Source organism: Nycticebus coucang, chromosome 17 (assembly GCF_027406575.1).
Source record: "Nycticebus coucang isolate mNycCou1 chromosome 17, mNycCou1.pri, whole genome shotgun sequence".
Lineage (NCBI taxonomy): Eukaryota > Metazoa > Chordata > Mammalia > Primates > Lorisidae > Nycticebus > Nycticebus coucang.
The window spans coordinates 41,748,169-41,772,636 of record NC_069796.1 but is presented as its reverse complement, the minus strand read 5'-3'; the positions used below and the strand labels follow the sequence as shown (position 1 = coordinate 41,772,636).

General features: G+C 42.1%; 1 protein-coding gene across 7 annotated transcripts in view; it reads right to left on the bottom strand.

The window, feature by feature from the left end:
- Window positions 1-24,468, bottom strand: part of ARHGAP26 (Rho GTPase activating protein 26) — a 464,813-nt gene that overhangs the window by 300,221 nt on the left and 140,124 nt on the right. For all 7 annotated transcript variants that reach the window (XR_008375228.1, XM_053566649.1, XM_053566650.1 and 4 more), the window contains 4 exons: window positions 18,135-18,239; window positions 16,546-16,675; window positions 12,801-12,901; window positions 7,132-7,226 (listed from right to left, as the gene is read on the bottom strand). Coding sequence is in view for 6 of the 7 variants with exons in the window: in XM_053566649.1 (XP_053422624.1) it covers window positions 7,132-7,226; window positions 12,801-12,901; window positions 16,546-16,675; window positions 18,135-18,239 (431 nt within the window). In the remaining variant the exon portion in view is untranslated. The remainder of the gene's footprint in view (window positions 1-7,131; window positions 7,227-12,800; window positions 12,902-16,545; window positions 16,676-18,134; window positions 18,240-24,468) is intronic.

The window sequence follows — 24,468 nt, the reverse complement described above, 5'->3', positions numbered from 1 at the left end:
AACACTTCCCCAGAGTCACACACCGAGTGAAGAACAATTTCCAAATTCAACTCAGGGCAGCCTTCATCTTTCCCTGCATTATGCAGCCTGATCTACAAACATACTTGAAATGAAAGTGCTGACTGATCAGAGGGTTCTGGTAGACTTTTCGGATCTTCCATAAATCTTTCTAGCCTCCTGTATTCTGACTTTAACCAAGCTTCCATTTTCCTGGGGTGTTTGCCCCAGTTTGTACACAAATGCAGATTGTACATGTGGACCTGCCAAAGTTCTGGTTTAAATAGAAAGTCTAATCTCTTACACAATAGTTCACCAAGGTCCCAAAGGAAAGAACCATTTCATCTCAAAACTGAATCACCATAAAAAACAAAATCAATGCTGTATTAAAAGCTGCATAAAATTGTTTTTCTGCCTCTGGAAGCGAACTGCCTGAGATAGACATTTAGAACTGAACAGAGGTATATAAAATATACCTAATTAAACACCTAGCCAACCAATACAAAGGAAAGCTCATTACTGTGCAAATAAAGACAGGCACTTGGCAGATAGAAAGAGGATAGAACTGGTAGTGGGTGTAACATGCTAGGCTGGGATCAGCTCGGAGGAAAGATGTTAGTTACTCTTTACCTATTCATGAAAAGCTCACAAAAGAAAGAGGACTTTAAAATTAGTGTGAAAGAAAGTCAGATGAGGGTTTTTAAGAAAATCAGTCCAATAGACTCATCAACTTAATATGCCCATGGGTCAGATGAGTCTCCAGCAGGCAGTTATGCTCAAAAAATAAGTAAGGATGGGAGAAAGGGAGGGTAAGAGGAACAGGAAGCCTTCAGGGTATTATAGTCATGCCATTTTTCTCTGTAGGAATGGAGGAGGTTAAGTCCCCCTACTTGATATATTTTCCCACGTCCTTCGGACACTCCAGGTTTGCCAGAACACGCTCAACTAACTGGCATTTATACTTTCGTTGCTTGGCTGTGTATGTGCATGTATGTATATTCCAGACTCAAAGGCGAGCTTCATGAAGACCAGGACTATTGTTGTCTTGGCCCTAATACATCCCGAGCACCAAGTACCGTTTCCATCTCTGTGTCTAATCCGTCCTCGCTGCCCACTTCCAGAGAGCACCAATGCTACGAAAGGAACATTTAACACACACAACATTTTCAAATGTACGGACTCCTATTGGAGTCAGCTAATCCCAGAAAAAAAATAAAGCATTCTAAATGTTTCCTTTCCCCAAGTGTAAACACTGTTCTCCAAGAGATTACATTGATTCAGCAAATCAAGAGAAGTCTTTTGTTCCTATTATTTTCCACATGGTTTATTGGCCCCTCCTGCAAAACATTTGGGTTAAAATATCCATGTCACTTACATCTGTGAGAAATTTCTTAAAAATAAACAAATCCGGGGATGCTGGCAAAAGTCTACCAACAATGACTCTTTAGCTTAAACAAACATCTTCTCTACATGTGCTCATTAATTTCCATAAGATACTCCTGGTGGAGTTAATCATTCAGAGTGACTACACACAGATCTTAGCAAGTTTAATCAATTCACATACCAGTGCCCCTAAAGGCTGCTTTTAGACATCTCATTTCTTACCCAGAAATTTTACATTAAACTCCCACAGACTGGACACGCTTTTTAAAAAAATGATAAATATAGTCTTTATTCATTTAACCAATATAACATGTAAAACTTCAAACACTCAGTGCTATGGTAATACAGAAGCACCCAAAAATGCTTCCTTATTAAAGTAGAAAAAGGATGATTTAAAAAAAACAAAACAAAAAACTAATGACAGCTCAGGTTACAGTCATTAAAAAAGTAGCCAGAATAAGGAAAGTAATTTATGTGAATGGGCTACTCTGTGAAATGAGGTTCCTTGTCACTGGGGAGGTGTCCCCAGACATTTAAAGGCTGTCATGGGTATGGGTGATGCTTCATTGAGAGAGGCCCTGCCTAGTCCATACTGTGTCTGTTTCCTGGGACTATAGAAGCAAAGTACCACAAAGCAGATGGCTTACATGACAGGAATGTATTGTCTCATAGGTCTGAACTAGAGGCTAGAAGTTCACGATCAAGGTCCTGGCAAGGTTGGTCTTTTCTGAGGTCTGTGAGGGATCTGTTGCATGCCTCTCTTAGATTCTGGTGGATTGCTGGCCATCTCTGATGTTCCTTGACTCACAGATACATCACCCTGATCGATCTCTGCCTTCATCTTCACATTGTGTTCTCCCCATGCCCTAGTCCAGCTCAGTGTCCAAATTTCCCTTTTTTATAAGGACATATCAGTCATATTGAATTACGGCCCTCCCTAATAACCTCATTTTAACTTGATTACCTCCAGGAAGACCCTATCTCCAAATAAGGTCCTATTTTCAGATACTGGGGATTAGGACTTCAGCATATGAAATTGGTAGGGACACAATGTAATCCACAACAAATACCTTCAGAAAAAAATAATAAACATTCTCCTCTGGAGCATACTGTGGCAACACGCCCCCCCACCCCCAACTTCCAGAATCATAGCCATTTATTCAAAGTCATGTCATTCAAAATCAATCAGAAGACATTCAAAGAACCATCATGTTGAAATACGGCATGATACCTTGTTCTAAGTAAGTTTTCCATTCAGGATTAAAGAAATACAAAAAAATTTTACTAACTTTTAACTTTTCAATGTTGGAAACAATAAAACCCTTTCCAAGGAAAGCCAGATATAAAGAGCTAACATTGAGCTAAATGTTACAAAGAGCTAAACACTTGCTCAGAATAGTCCTTGGGTTGTCAATATTTCAGGTTTGAATTTCCTTCAAAACTAGTTCTGAACAAAAAGGGGGAAAGGGAAGGGACTAGAGAAAAGGCACCGGATAAGATGTGTCCTCAGAAATTACATGGAAGCCAATATGGAAGGGCGCAGGACACAGAGAGCAAAGGCTTTTGAGATATCTAAAAGAACTTAGATACAAGAATTAGAAGTCTATTTCTGGAAATGTATTCAGCATTAAAGAAGATCTTTGACATACAAAGTTCAAAAAATATAGATCTAAATTCCAATGCTCTGTATTAACAATTTGATTTCCAGCTCATTCATGGGTCAAAGAATTACAGCAGTTCTTTCTGTAGGACCTAAATGTCAGGAAGTAATTCCTTTTCACTGTGAGTTGAGTATTAATAAATTGCCAGCAACGTACTGGGATACAATGAAACCAATTAACTGATAAATGGCTTTGATTTCTGCTTTTATTTTTCCTATTCATGCTAGTCTCCTTGGATTTAAAAAAAAAAAAAAAAGAGTGTCCCCTTAAAAATAAAAGATGGAGCCAGGTACAGTTACATTTACCAGTAAATCTAGCTACTTAGGAGGCTAAAATGGAAGGGTTCCTTGAAACAGGAGTTCAAGTCCAGTTGGGGCAACACAGCAAGACCCCATCTCCATAAAAGTAAGTAAATGCCAAAACCAAAATGGCATTCATGGAACACCTACCAAGTGCCATGTGCCTGGGACTGTGCTCTTATTGGCACTGCCTCTTTTAAATTAGTCATGTGAGGACTTTCTAAAGGTCACAGAATAGAAGCTGTAAGAACAGAACCAAGTGTGCAGCTTCAGTTTATTGCACCATTAGTTTATGATGCCAAAGGCAAATGATCGAGTGAGAATGGACAGCACTTCTCAGACTTCAGAACCTGTTAAGGTGAACACTGCATGCTATCTCTGAAATGCAACCCCTGACAGCACTGGGCTTATCACTGCAAAACACTCCTGAGATATCCTGAGTTTAGAGGTAGCAAGGCATGCCAGAGTGGACAGACTCCTGCGAAATCCCAGCTTAACCCTGGGGAAGCGACCTCACCCCTCTAAACTGCAGATTCCTCAACAGGTGGGAGGAGGTAAGGGAACACCTACCTCCCCAGGTGGCGACAAGGATGCCATGAAATAATGGAAGAAAAGTGTTCAACTCACAGAAAATGCTCTTATACCACTTGTTTCCTTACCCCTCCTCCGTTTTAACACCCTTTACCTAAAATGGTAGAGAGTCTGTTGTGGTGGCGGTATCTGCTTTTGTCCTAGTGAAGTAATCTGCCTCACAGATTAGAAATCATTTTTCTACTAGCTTTATTTTCTCCACCATATGGGTAAGTATCAAGCACCTTAGTAAAGGAGCCTGCATTTTTCTTTTTGTTTTGTTTTACTAATTACTTGATGTAATGTTTCCAATAAGAAAAGTGTTTGTATGTGCACTGATGAAACTGCATTGTAAAATTTAACGCACCACGTATTAGTAAAAATGAAGGACAACTAGAAAGCTTGAAAGTGTGAATTTTGGGGTCTCAGTCCCACAAAGTTCAGACTGCATAGGTCTGGGGCAGAGACCAGGAATCTGTAGTTCTAACGGGGTTCTCACCATACAGTAAGATACATTGATGTAGTCAGCTCACAGTGTTGACCTCCTAGAAAATCAATTCCTGAAGGCCTTAGCTTTTGTTACAAAATATCATGAAATACCAGCATTAAGTAGAAAGGATAAAAGCATTTAACCTTATAAAAGCCAGGAACATCCCATATCGTAAGCCACATAAATCACACCTTAACATGTATTTGTATCTTGATCAAATAAAACAAATAGTTACTACAAAAATGTTAATATGTTCTACAGTTAACATATCCTGAAAGCACTGTGAATCCTTACATTGTTCAATACATGTAACCATCCTCTCTTTCACTTCCACACTTTCTAGGTCCTAACATGTATTTTGACCATCTGCCTCTCTGGCCCAGCAGGTGGAGCTGAGGAACCTATGGAAGGTACCACAGCAAGGCAATCGCCTCCTAGCTAAAGGACGTGGGGGAAAGAGGGTAGGAGTCTTCCAAAGAAAAGGCCTTTGGGCGGAGATCGCAGGAGTACCTCTGCCTAACATGTGGAAACACCTTTGCTTTCTCTCCTTAGTCCCCTTCTAGGTATATAAGGAAAACACAGAAAGACACGAGAGAAAAGAAAAGCACTGCCAAACTGTTCTAACCTTGGAGACCTAAACAGAGAGCCAAAAGATGTTTCCTGGGACGCCTCCTATGTATCAAGAGGAGCCTCATCAGAACAATGATAAAACCCTTCTGTGTCATACTACAGAACCAGGCACAGACACTTAGGAGGAAGCAACTCCAAGCCCATCTGGGGTGCCAATGTGGCACATTTGCTCTTTGCTTACAGTGTGGCATGGACAGCTTCGGTGGCATCAGGAAGGGAATGTTGGCAAGGTTGGGAATGATAGAGGTGCTACAGTGACTTTTAATTGCCTTTTTAGCATAATTTCACCACTTCTTGAAAAATGTCTGAAGAAGAAAATAATTCAACTTCAGAAAGCATCTCTGGACTTGTTTCCAGTCTGATAGACAGCTGCAACATGAAGCATGCCCTCTTCCAAACAGCCCTGCAAACAGTGGCCACCTCCCGGAACCACACGTGTGAGTGGCATCATAGCTGGCTCCACTTCCACAGAAACACATCTGAACCCCCTGGAAGGATGCCAATAATATGAATTCCCTTAAGTCACATGCAAAGAGCGATGTCTATGGGGCTTAAAGCACCCAGATGTAGGACTCATTTAAAACCAAGAATTACCAGTTTGGGCTTGGGAAGGCTCCGTGCAATTCCCTTTGCCACCCCACTCCACCTACCTCCCACGTTACCCTCTCTCTCACCTTCCCTGCTCCCATCCCACACACCATGACAGGCCAGGGCGCTTACTTTTCTTTGCAAATTATACTTACTTCTCTGTGTTTAGAAGAGAAATGAAATATCAGTTTGACAGTTTAGCAAGGCAAATTAATTAGCAATAAATAATAACAGCTAGTCCTTGAGGAGCACTTACTGCCTGCCGCTCTACCAAGCATTTCACATGCATGATCTCCCTGCGTCTTCACCACAACCCTAGGAACCAGGTACTCTCAGCACCTTCATTCTCCAGATGAGACCCTTATTAAGTAACCTGCTCAACATCACGTGGCTACTACAAGGCAAAGTCAAAATCTGACCCCAGGTTGTGTGGCTTGAAAGACAACGGTATAATCACTAAACTGCTGAAGAGATGCAGTGAGTTTCCCTGAACTTCTGGTTTAGACTAAAAGGGCGTCTTTTCTCCATGGGAGCTCCTGCCACCTCCAGAAGCAGGAGTGCAGAGTAGACACCTGTCACAAGAAGGCTGTCCACACACGATGCACACACCTCAGGTGGTACTCAGTCTCAGGACCCAGCAGAGCCAGGGAAAGCGGACCACACATAAGCTTCCCAGGGAGGTGGTCAGTACTGGCTTGATAAAATGGTGAGTTTTTCTTTTTTTTAAATAAAGGGGAAAGATTAAATGGCATTATATGAGTATCATGCTGAGATTTAAGATCTTGCTGCCAGCATCACCGATCTTGAACAGGCAGCTCAAATAAGCTTAACACATGGGTTTCAATGAAAGAATCAACCTGTTGCCAAGTAAAGTGTCTCAAAGAATTGGAACGTTGTCAAACTAGTTTAACACCATGAAATGGTACAACTTAATGAGAGATTCCATAAATCTTGAGGAATACAACACACAGCTCTCTCTCCAAAGACTGCAATTTTGCAAGTGGTTCAGTGTCTTTCCTGGGCACGCGCACACGCTGGTAGTGAAATGCTGTAATGAAGGCTAGAGTTTCTTTTTTATTATTATTATTAAAATAATAAAACTTGTTCCCCACCAATTTCTTTTGTGTAATTATATTAATTTTTTAAGTAAAAAACAAAAACTCAACTAGCTGATACAGTCATGCTAAACCATTTCCTTTAAACATCTGCGCAGTCCCCTGGAGTCCTTTGGAACATGGAAGCACCTGGCATCAGAGTGAGACACAGCCAAGCCAGTGACGATGCAGCGCTCAACCTAAAACACGGAGAGGCACGCGTATTGATTGCTGCAAATCAGCAATGCCCTGGATATCCTTGCAAATCAGCACACTGGATATAGCTGAAAAGAAGGAGGCGGAAGGAGAAAGAAAGGAAGGGAAGGCGAAAAAAGCAGAAAAGCCTTGACTGAAATTAAAAGCTAAGACAGACAAATTTAGCAATATTTGATGCTGAGAAAAGTGTGACAGCTACTCACCTGTCTACTGCTTCTACATCAAAGCAAAACCTCTTCTCAATGGAGTCTGTTTTCCGCCGTGTGCAGGATTTGAGGGTGACGGATTCATCTTCGCCCTAGTGGGAACACACGAACTATCAAGATGAGGACAGAACATGGGCTTGCTCTGCTCCTCTCCAGGACAACATGGCATGTCAACAGGAGCAATCATTCTCAAATCTGAGCATTCACGACCATGTGAGGTGGAAGACTGATCACAAACCTTCCTAGGCAGGAGCCTCATGCAGCTGAAATCTGTACTCTAGGAACCAAACACTGTCAGTACTGGGGCATCACAATGGTGCAGCGTCACTCCTTGGGAGATAAACTCTTATTGATATGTTTTAAACAAGCTTAATTTATAGGTCTGATAAGAGTTGAAGAAGACAGTCTCCTCCCAACTGAGCTTCTATGATCTTGGATTAGTCATCATTTCTCCAAGAAAATCTTCTTGAACTAGGTCAAACACCCCTGAGACATAGTCACATAGCACCATGTACCTCTCCTTCCCTCGTGGCACTGATCACAGCTAAAACTGTCTGTTGATATAGTTGATAATTAAAATAATGTCTCTCTCCCCATTCTCTCAGCCCCCTGACTGAAGAGACTGCGTATCTTTTTGCTTAGTCTCCTGTGTCCTGAGCAGGGAAGGATCCTACAACAGATTAAGCTCCTAGAACAGAGTAGGTGCTCGATGAATATGTTTCAGCAGCTTTACTGACACATAATTAATGTGTGATAAACTGTACATGTTGCAACTGTACAATTTATAAATTTTGACATCTGTATACACCATGAAAGCATCACCACTACCAAACCAACAGCAATTTCCACCACTGTCAAAAGCTTCCTGGTGTACATTGGTAATACATCCCAGTCCATCCCAGGCAACAGTGAATCTGCTTTCTGTCACTCACTATGGATTAATTTGCACATTCTCTAGTTTTATCTAATGGAACCACACAACACATGCTCTTTTCGTCTGGCTTCTTTCACTCAGCACAATTATTCTGTGATTTATCCATGTTGTTGGATATATCAGAGTTTATTTCTTTTTATTGCTGAGTAGTACTCTGTTGTGCAAATAGAGTGCAGCAATTTCATCTCAAGGTACTAACTTATTGCCTAGAAACATAGAATGTGTTAGCTCTGATTTCTTCTCTTTTTGTCACTTAGGAATTTGTTAGGGTTTCTGTTTCTCCTGCCTCTGGCAATCTTTTTGTTCTAAATTAGGGGAGAAATTAGCGAGCCTGCCTCTTTGTTGAAATAATAGGAAATGTGACTACGTAAGGTAAAATTTAACCACCCACTAATGTCACAATAGTGCACAAAACACAGACCTAGGAAGAGACTGTTTATATTTACAAGCTTTACCACTATTGTCTTTTACTGAATAGCTAAGATTAATTTCTCAGATTGAAAACCATTCTTTCTCCAGTTTGTAAAATGTATGTGTATAAACATCCAAATGTAAGGGATTCTGACCTGGATGGTGTCTAAGAACATTTCAGATTTAATGGCTATGGACCAGCTTCCACGACAAAAGCTTATGTGAGGTGTGGCAGAGAAATGGAAGGGAACAAGATCTACAGGGTGTCCCAAAGGTCACCACACATACAATACATAGAAAAGATGGGAAACTGTAGCTAAATGTACCTTTATTTACAAAATATTCATTACAAAATCTTACAAAATATTTCCCTACATGCTGATATATAAAGACAAAAATATTTAAAATATAAAGTATAATATATGAGTTTATATGGCAATCTTTGGGACATCCTGTAAAAGAGGATCATTAAACATAAGCAGGAATAAAGAGGAAAATAAGATCCTGTTTCAAGGATGAGCACACCATTTCAGAAAAAAATCTATAAAGGTGATCTGTTCAACTATGGATGATCTGAAACAGTCAGGGACGTGGATAATCATCATTTAAACAAATAAATGAAGAGTTATAACCATGAAAAGCACTATCAAAAAACAAACAAAAAAAGGCAGCAGGCTGTGCCACAATAGGCTAAATTCAGGGGATCTGACCAGGTCTAGAAGTTAAGAAAATAGTAAGGATACAGGCCCAGGGGCGGGGAGAAGAGTGGGTAGCAAGGGCTTGTGGTCAGAGTCTTAGAGGAACAGAAGGGGTGCTGGGCGCCCAGAGTGACAGGGAAGCAGGAGAAAGGCCTTGAGGGAGGGCCGGTTTCTGGTCTGCATCCTGAGAACAGCAGAAAACCAAAAATGGGAAGGGAAGGAACAGGATCTGCTAAGGCTGATCCAGACCTGTAGAGAGATGCTTCGTCTAGAAGGCAAGATGCAGGAAAATTCTTTCATCCCAAAGGGGGTCTTTTCTCCAAGAAGATACAGAAAATCTGCTCCGAACTCCACGCCTGAAGATAGGAGAACAGTAGATACTTTTCAAGAAAAATAATGCAAATGAAAGGGACAGTGAGGGGGCAGAAAGGGTGGATAAAAAACATATTAGGAAAAGAAAACACCCTATTGTCTATGTTAATAGAGATCTGAGTTATCTATGTTCTATCTATCCCCAGCTCCTAGGAGCTTTGTTCATATATGTATGCAAAGACATCACGGGATCCTCTGTACACATCGAAAAGATATCTAGAGATGGCTGCTCCTCATATTTCCTCCTATAATGCTGAGGAAGCAGAGTGATGTCATGGAAAGAATAACAGCTTCAGAATCAGGGAATTCAGATCCCAGAATCAGGCTTTGAGTACCAGCTGCACAGCTCATTAGTTACATGACCTTAAAAATCATTTTCTTTCTCTGAACCTCAATTTCCTCCTTTATAAAAGAAAAATGGGATCAAATGGGATAATAATGTAAATAAAAATAGTAAGAGGACACAGAAAAGCAAAAAACATAATATAAAAGTAAGGAATTATTAATTATTATAATATCAAGGTCCTACTTGAGCACTCATTATGTGTCAGGCTCCATCAAGAAGTTTGTATGTGCTAACTTATATAAACCTCTTAACAACCCAATGAGGTATTTACGATTATCTCAGTAAAGTCTCTTGAGTCCCAAACACCCAGCACAACGGTCTCCACCCTTCACTTTCAAGTCTGATAAAAAAGGAATAGAGAAAACACAAAAGAGTTAGGAAAGCACAAGATAAAAGGCCCCAAAACAGACTATGTGTGAGAAGAACTCAGTGAAGCAGATTTCTAGAAGTGAGAGTTGGAAGAGGACTAAGACTCCATCCAAGGAAAACAGGCCTAAGTCTGTTTCCGTTTCGTGAAAACTAGGGGACACCTATTAATCCAAGTTTTTAATATTCCTTCTGCCTGTAATTTCTGTTATGATATTTTAACATGTCTGTTTTCCTGAGATTATTTGTAAGTCAACTCCGCCCCCTGCCAAGAAACATTAAAAGGACTTTGTTATTGCTTTGATACAGGGAAGGAATACAGATGCTGATAAATATCTTTACTGGGGCTAGAGTAAAAGAAAGCCAGGAAGAGAAAGTGGAAGTAGAAGAGAGCCAGGGATGCCGCACGGCTGAGGAGCTAAGAGTAAAGACGACAGCTCCCAGCATCACTGACCCAGGCACCAGGATGTGTAGCTCACTACGAAAGTTTTGGGACAGACTGTGTTATGGTCCTTTATTTCACTTTCTGATTTATTCGTGCAACTTTCAACTTACTTGGCTTCTTGGCATTGCTGGGAGGACTTCATTTGTTTTAGTCCATGTGGATTTTATGCGTCTAGACTGTTATGTATCTCAATGCTTTTGTAATGACCCACAGAGCAAAGCCAGTGCTCTACCCTCTACACTAGAATACCCACGTACATGCGAACTCAACATGCCACATAAAAACAGGCCACGGAGAAAGAAGAACAGGGCAAATGCTCATGGAGGACTGATCTAAGAGCAGATTAGATACACCTGAAAAATTACTTACCCCAGAACCAACGAAATGACTTGGAATGTAGTATGGAGACTCAAAGAGATGAAAAATGTAATTAAAAAAAAAAAAAAAAAAAAAAACAACATTTAAACACCTCCAGAAACAGATAATGGCAATGAATGGGGAAGAGACAAAATTCAAAGTGAAAAGTGGCAAGTGTTATCACAAGAATGGAGAAGGATGAATCCTATGTACTCAATTTTGATATGAGGACAATTAATGACAATTAAGGTTATGGGGGGGGGAGGGAAGCAGAAAGAGGGACAGAGGGAGGGGGGTGGGGCCTTGGTGTGTGTCACACTTTATGGGGGCAAGACATGACTGCAAGAGGGACTTTACCTAACAATTGCAATCAGTGTAATCTGGCTTATTGTACCCTCAATGAATCCCCAACAATAAAAAAAAATAAATTAATTAAAAAAAAAAAAAAAAAGAGAAAAGAAAAGTGGCAAGTGTTTTCCAGAGTTACCAAAGAGGCCAAACCTCAACCCCAGGAAGGCCAATTATTCCCAAACAATAGATTAAAAAATAATTCAAATCTCAGTCTATCATAATGAAATGAAGACTATCAAAGGAAGAAAAGAAAGTTTTAAGAACAGCCAAAGAGAAAAGACAGATCCCGTCCATAGGAAGGCGCCTGGCCTGCTGTGTGAGTTCCCAGAGGAAACAGGCCAGAGGGAGAAGCACCAGCTCTGTGGAGGAGGAACTTCGAGTGCCCCAGGAGCTGCCCAACAGCAGTGACACGGGGAGCCCACTACAGCCTGTTGCCTCTTCCAACAATGGCCCGTGTGCCCTTTGTACAATGAGATTACTACTCCTCCTGCCAAGAAGCAAGTTATTCTCTCCCACTGAACCTTTGTGGACGTTTGTGACTTTAACCACAGATAGGGCAAAAGTAAGTTTATGTAACTTCTGAAATTAGGTCATCAAAAGGCAATCCAGTGTCTGCTTTCATTGTTAGCACTTTCTCGCCTAAAACCTTTAGGTGCCCTGAGGCCACTATGCTCTGAAGAAACCCAAACTTGTCCACATAAAGAGACCAGATGGACAGGCCCTGACTAGACAGAGAAAGAGGGAAAGAAGAAGGGAGGGAAAAGAGAGGGAAGAGAAAGAAGGAGGAGACCAGGAGAGAGGGAGAGGGCTACACCTAGCCAGCCTTGAGTTGTTTCAGTCCTTCACTATTCCAGCTATAGCCACCATCTGATTGGAACCTCAGGAGAAACCCCAAGTTTGGACCACCCATCCAAATGCACCCTGAATTCCTCACCTACAGCAACAGGGGGAAATACTACAATGACTGTTGTTGTTTTAAATGTTGCTAAGTTTGGGGGTGACTTGTTACAGAGCAATAGATAACAAGGACATCTAAAATGCCTGCTGGGAGTTCTCCCAGGTATCAAGAGGGAATGACATGAATCAGTTTCTCAGGATGAGGTCATCCAAAAACTTTCAGCATTTAAGAACAACTGACATACATACTTGATATCATATATATGTGAAATAAAGGGTCTTTCTTGATTACAGTTCCTAATATAAATGAGAGCTAAAAGTAATTGTCTTGTTTTAGTTATTCTTCGGTTATTCCAGTCCTCCTAGAGCCACTGTATAAAAATTAGGAAAATTATAATGTTAATATTGGAGGTGTTACTTTATACATGCATTATAATCATTAGATGTTAGCAAAGCAAACCAAGCATGAAATTCAAAAATTGAACTCACCCCCTTTCCTCCTGACTTTTGGTCAAATGGTACCATAGTGATTTGTTTGGAATCCCGCTGGTATGTACAGTAGTGCTTCACCCAAGAGGTTCCAAAGTGACCTGCAAGGTGATATTTCCTATGAAACAACTATACATGTCCACTGTATTCTGCACATCATTAACTGGAGAAACACACAAGTGATAACTCGCAATGCTCGTCTACCCTTAAACTGCTCTAGGGGTAATACATTCTTCACACCAGCTAGGCAGGAATAGACGGAAATCTGATCCCACAGCCTGGAAATGGAAGGAACCCCAGTCTTTCCCCCAGGGACCAAAGAAATCTGTTTCCCACTAATGTTACATCCACTGGGTCTTAAAATGTAAGGGAAGTAGAGCCTCCCTGGGGGAATTAATTCACGTTCCCATCATCAGTCTTCATTTGAAGTTTCCATTCTCTTCCCTGATAGCAAGAGGATTGAGGAAAGAATGCAGAAAAGGCTTCTCCAAGAGCATGTCCCCACTCCCATCTGGGGTGGGACATCACGCTTCCCACACAGCTGCTTTTTGACTCTGTGCACAGACATCAAGGGGACTCTGACCTACTTTAAAAACCCTAATTTTCACTTTCATGAAACTCAAGTAGGTCTAAACAGCAGGCAAGGAAACCTCACAGACACAAGAGATGCAAAATGGAAGGGACTATCAATGCCCAAATATGATCTAAGGAGTTACGTTCCTCAAAATTACCTTCAAGGAAGAGGGAGACTCCATATAGTCAAGCTCTAATGAAGGCTCTGATTTTACTCAGTGATGGCTGATTTTTTCTATTTTAAATTTAAAAAGTACTATTAGAGGAAAAAGGTATTACTAGCCCACAAGGATCTCAATCGATACTGACTAGGTTTAGATGCTTATAGAGATCACGTAGCAGAAATGCTTTAAACTTAAAAAAATGATAATAATTAGCAGATATTTGCTAATATTCATGGTGTGATATGGCTGCCAATTGCATGTGCTGCGTGTCATTCAGTAATGACAGCAAGCATCTCCATGAGGGCATCAAGGACAAATGAAAATACCAACCATCCTAATGGATTCTCATAACTTGGGGGAAAAACTCCAGTGACGGCACAACACAAACATTGCCAAAGTCTTGGACCACTTGAGCATTAAAATAAACAAGGACAAAAACAGAGTATAGCCTGTTAAATAACGTAGAACTCCCAAAATCCATACTGACAAAGGAAAGATAGATGGATGGACAGACGGATGGACAGGAAGGGTGGAAGGAAGGGCAGCAGGGATGACACTTCTGTACAGCACACTGAATGTCAGTTACTAAAGGTGAAGGGAGTAGCAGAGCTGAGAAATCACCATTTTGCAACCATCACAGTAAAGACCTGGTTGGCAAGGATTGTCCATGGACACTGTATCTATCTATGGGGGGAAGTGTGATAAGGAGAAGGATGTGTACATAATCTTAAGGCGGTACCCTACAGACTGCTAATCAGGGACGAGGGGAAAATCGTGATTATAAAGTGGAGAAACCAGACAATATCCTGACTAGGTGATCAAAATGAACATCACCACCCAGGGGTAAACGGACACCGTAACGGACACCGTATGCTCCAGGTGTGACCGTGGTGAAGAAAACAGCATTACTTACTTATGTAGGATTTGGCCAGGGATGCACACTCCAACCCTAATCATGAGGGAACATCAGACAAATCCACACTGAAGGTGATTTTATAAAGGAACTGGCTTATTTTGCTCAAAAACATCGACGTCATGAAAAACAAAAGCTGAGGAATTGTTCCAGATTAAAAGAGACAAAAGTCATGAAAACAAAATGCAACATGAGATTCTGTTTTGGAGAAAAACAAAATGCTTTATAAGGATATTACTAGGACAACTGGCAAAACTGGAATATGGACTATAGTTTAGAACGAACATTGTGTCAATGTTAAACTTCCTGGATGTGGTCACATAAAAGAATATCTGTATTCTTACAAAATATACACTGAAGGAGCATGGTGTGTGCAAGCTACTCTCAAATAATCCAGATAGTGTGTGCTTGTCTGTGATGTGCACACGCATGCCCCATAGAGAGAGAGAATGACATAATTATGGCAAAATGTTAAAAATTGGTGAATCTACTTTATGGGGGCAAGACATGATTGCAAGAGGGACTTTGCCTAACAATTGCAATCAGTGTAACCTGGCTTATTGTACCCTCAATGAATCCCCAACAATTGAAAAAAAAAAAAAAAAATTGGTGAATCTGGGTGGAGTTTGTATTCTCATTTTTTATACCATTCTTGCAACTTTTCTGTAAGTTTGAAATTTTTAAGTTACAAAAAAATTGAAATTAGAAAAAAGCTGTATTATAACATTATGCTCTACACTGTATTAGAGAACCAAAAAAGTGGTTTTCACAATAATAAACTGATTACTGTCAAAAGAGCACAGGAAGTGTTTGAATAAAACCATGTATAATGTAATGTGAGGGTACCAAAAAGCAAAAATGATTTCGGAGATATAAGTAAATAATGTGAATAAGTAAGTGGACACTAAACTATATTTTTCAGTCCTAAAAATCCAAATTTTCAAGTTGACCTGAAACCTTTCTGGGGGATCTTCTCATTGGGCAAAGAGGTGATCGCTCTGTATTCAGGTATATATGAAACACCCAAGTAAAGTCGCTTACATTTCTTTTACACTTCAATAAGCTCATTCCTTTCAGAAGAAGGGGCATAGAACTATGACCACAGCCAATCCTCCAACCCCACCATTGCCCCCATTGTCACTAGAGAAGTGTTTAAGCCCAAGCCAATTTTTGAGTAATTACTAAATAGAATAATCACTAAAACCAAGTGTTTCTATACTACCCTATCAGGAAGCTTTTAAGAGTGAAGACATTTGCCTAACACTAAATCAAAGGGAAGACATGATAGAACATAAAACTAGCAAAGTTGGGGAGGAGCAATGTGTCCTACCAAGAAAGCAGGGTGGGAGTCGAGAAGAACTACCCTTACAGCAAAAAAATCACTTTCTTTGATCCCTGCTACTGCATGCCCAAATTAAGTCCAGAAGTGTTACCCTAAGTAACACTGCCCCATCTCAAAGCCTTTGCCCAGGCCTAAAGCATGAATCTGTCATCACTAAAAACTCCATCTTAGCAGGTCCTGGCATTTCTTTTTTTGACATCTTAGGCAAGGCAAAGGGTCTTCTTCCTGACTCTGGGAATAAGCTTTTGTTTCTACTTTTAGTAAAATTCAAGTGCTGTAATGAAAGCAGTAGAGAAGAAAAGGGAACGACCCTTGATTGTCATTGGGCCTTCCTGAAACAAGTCTCAACTGAAAACTGAATCACCAAATATTAAATCTACCAGAGGAGATGATTGTTGATAGACAATAAAGTCTAACATGGAAGAAGTTTCCATGGCCTCTATGCTGGGGGCACAGTAAATCAAGCTACGCTGGGATTTAGGATCCTCAGAGCAGAGTAACACTAGGGAGAAAAGAGCAATCACAGAGCCTCGGGGAATTCCAGGTTCCCAAGGGAATTCCCAGTCATAAAGGACACACAGGTAGACAAGAGTCTGTGGATGTCATCTTTCCCTTTGGAGAAAGTGAACTATAAAATTACTCTCATCCACCCAAACGTGTACTTACGATCCCCAGGCACCGCTGGACATTCACACTACCTGCTGAGCAAAAAGCCTGAGTCCTTCCCCAGCTGTTGTTAGTCAAAGCACTTACGTTTCTCTTGAACGTAGAGGTATCCTTCCATGGTGTAGGGACTGATGGTCTTGTGCTCAAGGGGATTCTCCTTCATCTTTTTCATCAATGATTCCACTTCTGACCTGGTACCTTCAAAGCGATTTCTTGTCTAGGATGAAAGGAATTTTAGTCAAATTAAAGAAATGAAATCTCTAATAATTCAGAAGGTCATTCTAATAGAATCCCTAGATCTAAAACCAGGTAAGGATCATTCAATTCTAGGAATTGGCCACGTACTCACTTATAAACTTTGGTCTTAAAGTCCTGTACTGGAATGACTCTAAAACTCTCTTAGAGAAAATGCAAATGCCCAGGCCTCACTCTTAAAGGCCAATTTAGTCACACTGGACCCCCGAAATGAGCATTTTAAATAGGCACTCTGATTCGGATTGGTCCAGGGGGGTTTCCTCTAGCTGTATGGTATGCTGCTTACTGATGGCTCACAGATGAGGCCCTCCTTAAAAGAGAGCTGCTTCACTCAAGGTCACTCCTTTCCCAGGGCAGACTGCACCCAATGACCAGTGTAGGATAGGAGCAAAAAGTAAAGGGGTCAAAAGCCTGGCTCCTTTGCTTACATGCAGGACCTGGGCTGGAGCTGGACTAAAGGATAAGCCCAGCTCCAAAACCCCCATGGCCTAAGGGCTCTGCTGAATCTGCATCACAGCCCAACTTCTGCATCACAGCCCAACTTCTCCAGAGAATCAGGTACCTCCCTCCGCCAGGTGTTTTTGCAGCCCTTAGTAAAACTGCATGTAAATCTTCAATTCAGAGTTTGCTTTCTAAGGAGCTCAGCCTAAGGGGAGCCATGCTTAGCGAAATCTTGAAAAGATTTCCTATTCTTACTATTCTTTGAGATAATACAGAGAACCATGCAAGCTCCAGGCTTCTAGAAGCTATGCAATACAACCCCCATAGACACACTAGGGTTTATTTTCTACACAAGGTCACCTTGAGACAAAGACCATCTGAGGTTAACATGGGCCTATCACACAGTGAAGAAGGGGGCTCAAGTCCCATTAACCCCCTTGCTAACCAAAAGCCCTAAGCAGGAGTCTGTGTATCAAAAGGACCTGTGTTTAAAACTTGGAAATGAAGCCTGGAAGTGAACTGCACTGACTTGGATTTCCTGTTAGCCTTCCTAAGAGTTGGACAAGAGCACATCCTTTGAGCCAATGGCCAGCATGTGTCTCCTATCCTCACCCTCTGAACACACTCGCCAAAGCCTGTGACCTGGCAGCTGCATGCACATAAGGGAGGCTGGGCTGGGCTTTCCACTGCCAAAGGAAATCCTGACTCTGCTGCTACAGATTTGAAACATAATCAGCAGTAGCACTTCCGAGAACATAAATAGTACTTCAAAATAATGGAGAGGAGGAGGATGGTCTAACCCAGGGCCACCAAGCACGCTAGAAATGCCTGCCCCCACCTGCCCTGTGAACCCAAGCAAGACCTCACCCTCTTCACTTATACTCCAAACCACATAGGTGGCTTCTATGGCAACCAGGCCCTGATTTTGTGTTTTTTCTTTCCTTAACCAGAGAAAGGAAGGATGCCCCAAGCCCACTCACATTCTGTATGCTAATGGTCAACTGTGTCTTGAAGTCACCGAAATCCTTGGCCAGTTCATAACCATGGTGATAAAAAGTAAAGAGTCCTTGCAGGAAGGCCAGCAGCTGTAATGAAGGAAGAAAGGCAGGTGTCACATAAACAGGCTGAAATCAAGAATGATGTAGTGCATCTGAGTTCCCAGTGCTGACTGAAAGTCAAGAATAAATACTAACTGCTAACATTTAAGGAGCACCACTCACGTGCCAGGCACTGTGCTGTTCCACACCCCATTTCACTGCATACTCACAGCAACCTATGACCTAAGTACTACTGTTATCCTCATTTACCAAAGAGGAAGCAGATTCAGAGAGGTTAAGAAACTTGCCCCCAAACACAAAGTGATGGCCAGGATTTGAAACCAGGTCTGCTTGGCACCAAAACCCATGGCCTTACCCTATGAGGCTCATCACCTCCTAAAAGTATCACTCCTCTGGATGGTGCCTGTGGCTTATAGGAGTAGGGCGCCGGCCCCATATGCCGGAGGTGACGGGTTCAAACCCAGCCCCGGCCAAAAACTGAAAAACAAAAAGTATCATTCCTCTAAAACTAAAAGTCCAGGGCTCCAGCTCAGTTTCCTTCCAGTACATTTGTAACATCAGGTTGTCATCCAGAAGAGGAAGGGAGAAAAGGAAGCTACGTGTCCCAGACTGCAGTTTTAACAAAGTCGAACCAAAGAAAACCACTCCGATTAGAATTCAGCTACAGATTGCGTCTGTACTTCCCGTAAACTACCCACAGTAAACGCTACAGATTCCTTTATTAAAATAGTCCCATGTTCCCATATTTTTACTATGGTTTCCCCAAATTCTCACCTAAATCCTCTTAAGCTAAAAGATAAGCCCAATCGTTGTTTAGTCTTGTCTTTTGTGAATAATGAAAACATATGTTCACCACAGTTCTCACCACAGACCCTCATATACTGAAAAACTATTACTGTCCCCACCCTGAGCCCTGCCAGCCTTCCTTTCTCCAAGCTAAATAAAGAACGTTCCTGCAGTCTTTCCTCTCCGAGTTTCTATCCAAACCTCACTGTTGTCACTCTGTCCCAGCCCCTCCCCAGGTTCCACACACCTTCCCTCAATCTCAAACTTCCAACCTGAGAAAAGGACTACAACAAAAGCTGGGATGTGGCTTAGAAGGACCCGTGCAGCACCTCTCCCAAACCTGCCTCTCTCACACTCAAGGACTGTCTCTGCTCTAACTTCAACCTCTCAAGGCCAACTCACATTTTTTTAAGTGGCCCCTCTGACCTCCCTGCCTGCCCCTCCCACATGTTACCAAGACACCTTGGCTTTACTTCACATTGTGGTGTTCAGCTTTTCAGTCCCTAAGTGAACTTAGCTTTACTTATTAAACATAATCCCATCCCTCCCATCTCGCTTGTTTTCACCTAACTCTCCTTTCCTGACAGGCAGCCCTAACAAAGACAGGAAAGGAATCTCATCCCACCCCCACCTTGCTTGCTGCAGGAGTGGTGGTCACAAAAGTGTGTGCTGCTCCATCTGAGCTCAGAGGGGACACCAGCCTTTGGGCTAAGCCACATGCCCAGCCCTGTTTAATCGGAGAGCTCTGCACTGGAGGGTCAGATGAAACCCAGATTATGACAATAGGGTCCGTGGACTTTCCATTGCCACTGCCCCCAGCCCATCTACCACAGATGGGAGAGCGGGCACTGCGGAGTCCTCTGGCTATAAAACCTTCTAGTGGCACCATCTACAGATCCCTAGCATAAACCAGAGAGTGAGTAGTAAGTCACATACAGTCACAGAGACTGAACGCAAACTCTCTTCCTCAAAGATGACTAAAGCCTTTATACTCACTATTCTCTTGCCAAATGTAGTCCCAGTACTCGCAATGACAACTGTGCTTTCCCTGTCTTATCTCTGCCCCCCCCCACGAATGCTGTACCCCAGAACTTTTCCAAGGCACTAAGCCACCCCCCACCCCCATGCTTGAGAGTAACTCAGAAGATAAGCAGTTAATTCTCAGGTCATTCCTTCTGTTAACTCTGACTTATTCAATAGAGCCGCTCTTGCTCAGAGTAATTAAACATTTTCAAACAGCTCAGTGAGATGCCACTGGATCATGCAGACAAGTTCTCCAAGAGCAGGGGTTACTAACATTTATTTTGGCTTTTAATTCCTTAGGTGTCATGCTTTGATTGTCCATTTTCCTATGGGAAATGACTCCTCAGATACTGTTACTTTGGCCCGCTTCTTTTTCCTTCCTTCTCCCCTCACAATATCTTTTTACCCCACCCCACCCCCACATATCATATGAATCCTTTGTACCTAACAACAAGTGAGAAATGAACATCTGCCCCTCAGGGGGCAGGGTGAGGCCCACAGGACCCCAGAGATGGACGGATCTGTCTCCTTCAAAGAAAAACACAAGAAGGGGCAGCTTGCTATAGTCCCTCCACTGAGGAGTCAGCCATCCACTGAGCAGCCACAAATCAGTCTCACAAAGGAAAGACCTTCCCTGCCTCCGAGGTTTCTTCCTCATCATTGCTTCCCACAAGCAAAACTTATTCCTACTTCCTTTCTATTGTTTAAAAACTTCTATAAAGTGAAGAAGAACTATCTGAGGAATTCAAGTTGTCACCATTTATAGACCAGAAATACTTCAGGGGTTGAATTTTGCCTCACCACCACCACCAAAAAAAAAAAGAGATGTTGAAATCCTAACCCCCAGCACCTCAGAATGGAACTTTATATGGAAACAGGTTCTTTATAGGGGTAATCGAGTTAAATGAGGACACTGGGCGGGCCCGAGTGGTTTTATAAGGCCACCACGACCAGTGCACTTAGAAAAGGAGAAAATCTGGACACAGAGACAGATGAGGCACCCACAGCCATGTGAGGACAGAGGATTGTAGTGATGCATTATAGACCAGGAACGCCAAATACTGCCAGCAAAGGAAGGATCCTCTCCCTGCAGGTTTCAGAGTCCCTACAAAAACCTCAATTTCAGACTTCTCTCGTTTAAAACTGTGAAACATTAAATTTCTACTATTCTAAGACACTCGGTTAGTGGCACTTTGTGACAGTAGCCCTAAAAAACCAATACAGCTGCCAATAATCATTCACTCTGGCAACAAAGAGCAAGTCGGTCAGCAGCGTGATGAGACGCAGAGCTGGGTAAGCCACTTGCCTCCCTTTAACTCATCTGTGACAGGAGGAGAATCGTGGCACCTGTGCTATGTGGGGTAGTAGTGAAGATTGATGCAGAGCATTCATGTAACGGGGTAAGCAGTGCTGTGAGGAGCTGCTTGGCAAGACAGCTATCATCAGACTGGGGTGGTAGAGGACGCACTGCGGTCCAGGCCAGACAGGAGAAGGGGAGGCCCAGGGCAGGACGCAAAGACTAAAGGAAGACATGGGACAGAAGCAGTGAGAAAAGAGGGGAAAACGCAGCACCACGAGACACTCATGAGGTAGAACGCAGAGGATGCGGTGACTGAGGAGTGTGGGGAGTGAGTTCTCAGCAGCACTAGCTAACCCTCAATTATGGAAACTCAGGGAATGGAAGGAACCTGGCTTCACCTTCACAAAGTATGTCATTATCTGCAATCTACATCTCGAGAACATTTGGTACTGCAACAAGAAATAAATAAAGGCTTCCAGCACAAAATATACAGATGAGTTCAGATCCCAGAAGACTGATTTTCTTCCTTGGAAGAAAAACTTGGAACACTAAAACTTTGTTACTCTTGCTGAAGGTCAATAATATCCTGGTACTTATAGTTACTTTCTATGAAATGAACACAGATGGCCAACATGCGTGGAGGTTCCCTGAATGGCTAGAAGATTCCCTGACTACAACTCAAAATATGAAAACCCACATCTAGGTACCCCAGCAATTTAGTTCATTAGGTTTCTTGATGGTTTCCTTTCTACCTGTGAGCAATGAAATGCTGTTTCATAGCGACTAAGTGCCAGGCTCTTCCAGCTCTGCTATTTATTAATACTAGATATGACCCTGGATAAGTAAATGCACATAAACATATGTTTCCATTTCTTTATCTGAAAATAGGAACAAAAACAGTACTTGCCCATAGAGATGTTATAAGGATTGAATGACATAATGTAGGTAAAGCACCTAGCACAGCGTGACACAGCTTCAGCTAATACCATCAGTTGTTATCTCATGTTCTTCCTTCATATACTCTAGGCCAGTGGCTTAAACTGTAATGTGCAGCTGAATCATATGGAGGTCTTACTAAAATACAGATTACAAGCCCCCCCCCTTAAATGTCAGGTCTAGGGTAGAGCCTGAGAACTTACATTTCTAGTGCTTGTGAATCACTGACCTCATCAGCTGCATTTTTGCTGTATGAACATCTTTCCCCAATCCCCAGCTCCTGAAGCCACTGACCTACTAGAACCTGGTATATACAGAGACAACACCTTCTGCAGCAAAGTGAAGGCCAAACATCTGAATCGTCCATCTGGATTCTCAATCAACTCATTCAGTTTAACTTTAGGCAAATCCCTGTCATCTTCTCTTTGCCCTAGCATGGGACTGGAAATTTCTGTTCATTACCTCTCCAGATGCCTCACTGTATGAGCTGAAAACATCTGCACACTTCCATGATTATGGTCTTTAAATCCCTCTGGCACGTCTATGTCATCCGTCCTGTCCCACCTCTCACTGACCTGCCTGCTACACTGGCCGGCTCTCCACCACATACATCTCACCAGTGAGGTTGTGAGCACCTCAGACAAAGTATCTGGGTCTTTAGCCTCTTCTATGGCATTCAGTATTTATGACTATTTATGACATTCGTAACTATTTATGTTAAAACCGGTCGGCCCTATTAATATTGGCACTTGACTCATTTGTTCATAAATAGAAATGATTGCTAACTTTTCATTGGGTTTGAATCAGATTCTGTTCCAAGCACCTTACACAGATAAACTCAGTCAACCCTCACAGCATCTTTATGAGGTAGGTGGTAGTATTATCCTCATTTGCAGATAGGATAAATGAGGCTCAGAGAAATAACTTGCCTAGGAATACACAGCTAGGAAATGAGTAAGCAAGGATTTAAATCAAGGTTGTCTGGCTCTAGAACCCTTAACCATGATGCAACTGCCTCTTAAAGGGAAAACTCTAAGTCAAGAAATGCAATGGTAGATCCTTGTAGATTTCCTTTTTAAAAAGAGAAAAAGGGGGGAAGGAAGGAAGGACCAGAGAAAGGGAAAGGGAGCAGGGGGAGACGGAAGAAAAAACCTATCCCGAGCAGCAAAACCATCCAGCTGGGTCCAGCCTAGATTGGCTGAACCTCACGGATATGTGAAGACGACACATCTGTTGTTGTATAAGGTATTGCAGGTGTCACTGAGCAAAAGCTGTCAGAGGGGGCGGCGCCTGTGGCTCAGTGAGTAGGGCGCCAGCCCCATATACCAAGAGTGGCTGGTTCAAACCCAGCCCCGGGCCAAACTGCAACCAAAAAATAGCCAGGCATTGTGGCGGGCGCCTGTAGTCCCAGCTGCTCGGGAGGCTGAGGCAAGAGAATCGTGTGACAGGCAAGAGAGTCCTGTGACATCGTGGCACTCTACCAAGGGCGGTAAAGTGAGACTCTGTCTCTACAAAATAAAAAACCTGTCTCATGTAAAACTTGATTCATTAGGTACATCTACCAAGAGATCAAAAGTTGGCAACAAAAAACTCACTTCAAAAAAGTAGATGGGCCAATTAGAATAAAACTCATCCAAAGTAAGGAAATATAGAATAATATTGGTCAATATAAACATAAAAATCATTGGCATCACATTGTTCTCTTCCTTTAGAAATTCTGGTAAAATGTAATTGTGGTTTTAGACCAAGAATTTTAAATCATTATAACTAGGCTCAAACACATCTTTATAAATCAAAACAGGAACCATTACAATTAACATGTTTTTGCCACTGAGAAATAAGTTTGTTTCTTCCTGCAGCATAAAAATCTGTGCTTTGGGATTTGATGAACTTTTATAAAGCATTTTCCAATAACTAAGAAAATGCCAGGAAGGCTATATTAACCAGTGTGATGAAACTATGTCAAATGGTCTATAGAACCAGTGTATGGTGCCCCTCACCCCCCAAAAAAGCATTTTCCACATCCTCTCGTTGTGGAATATTCTCCCTGCAAGAAGCTGTTGAGATGCTTAAAGAAGTGGTAGTTGGTTGGCAAAAGGTCAGGGGAATATGGCAGATGAGGCAAACCTCATAGCCCAATTCTTTCAACTGTTGAAGCATTTGGTTGTGTGACATGTGGTCAGACGTTGCTGTGGAGAAGAATTGGGCCCT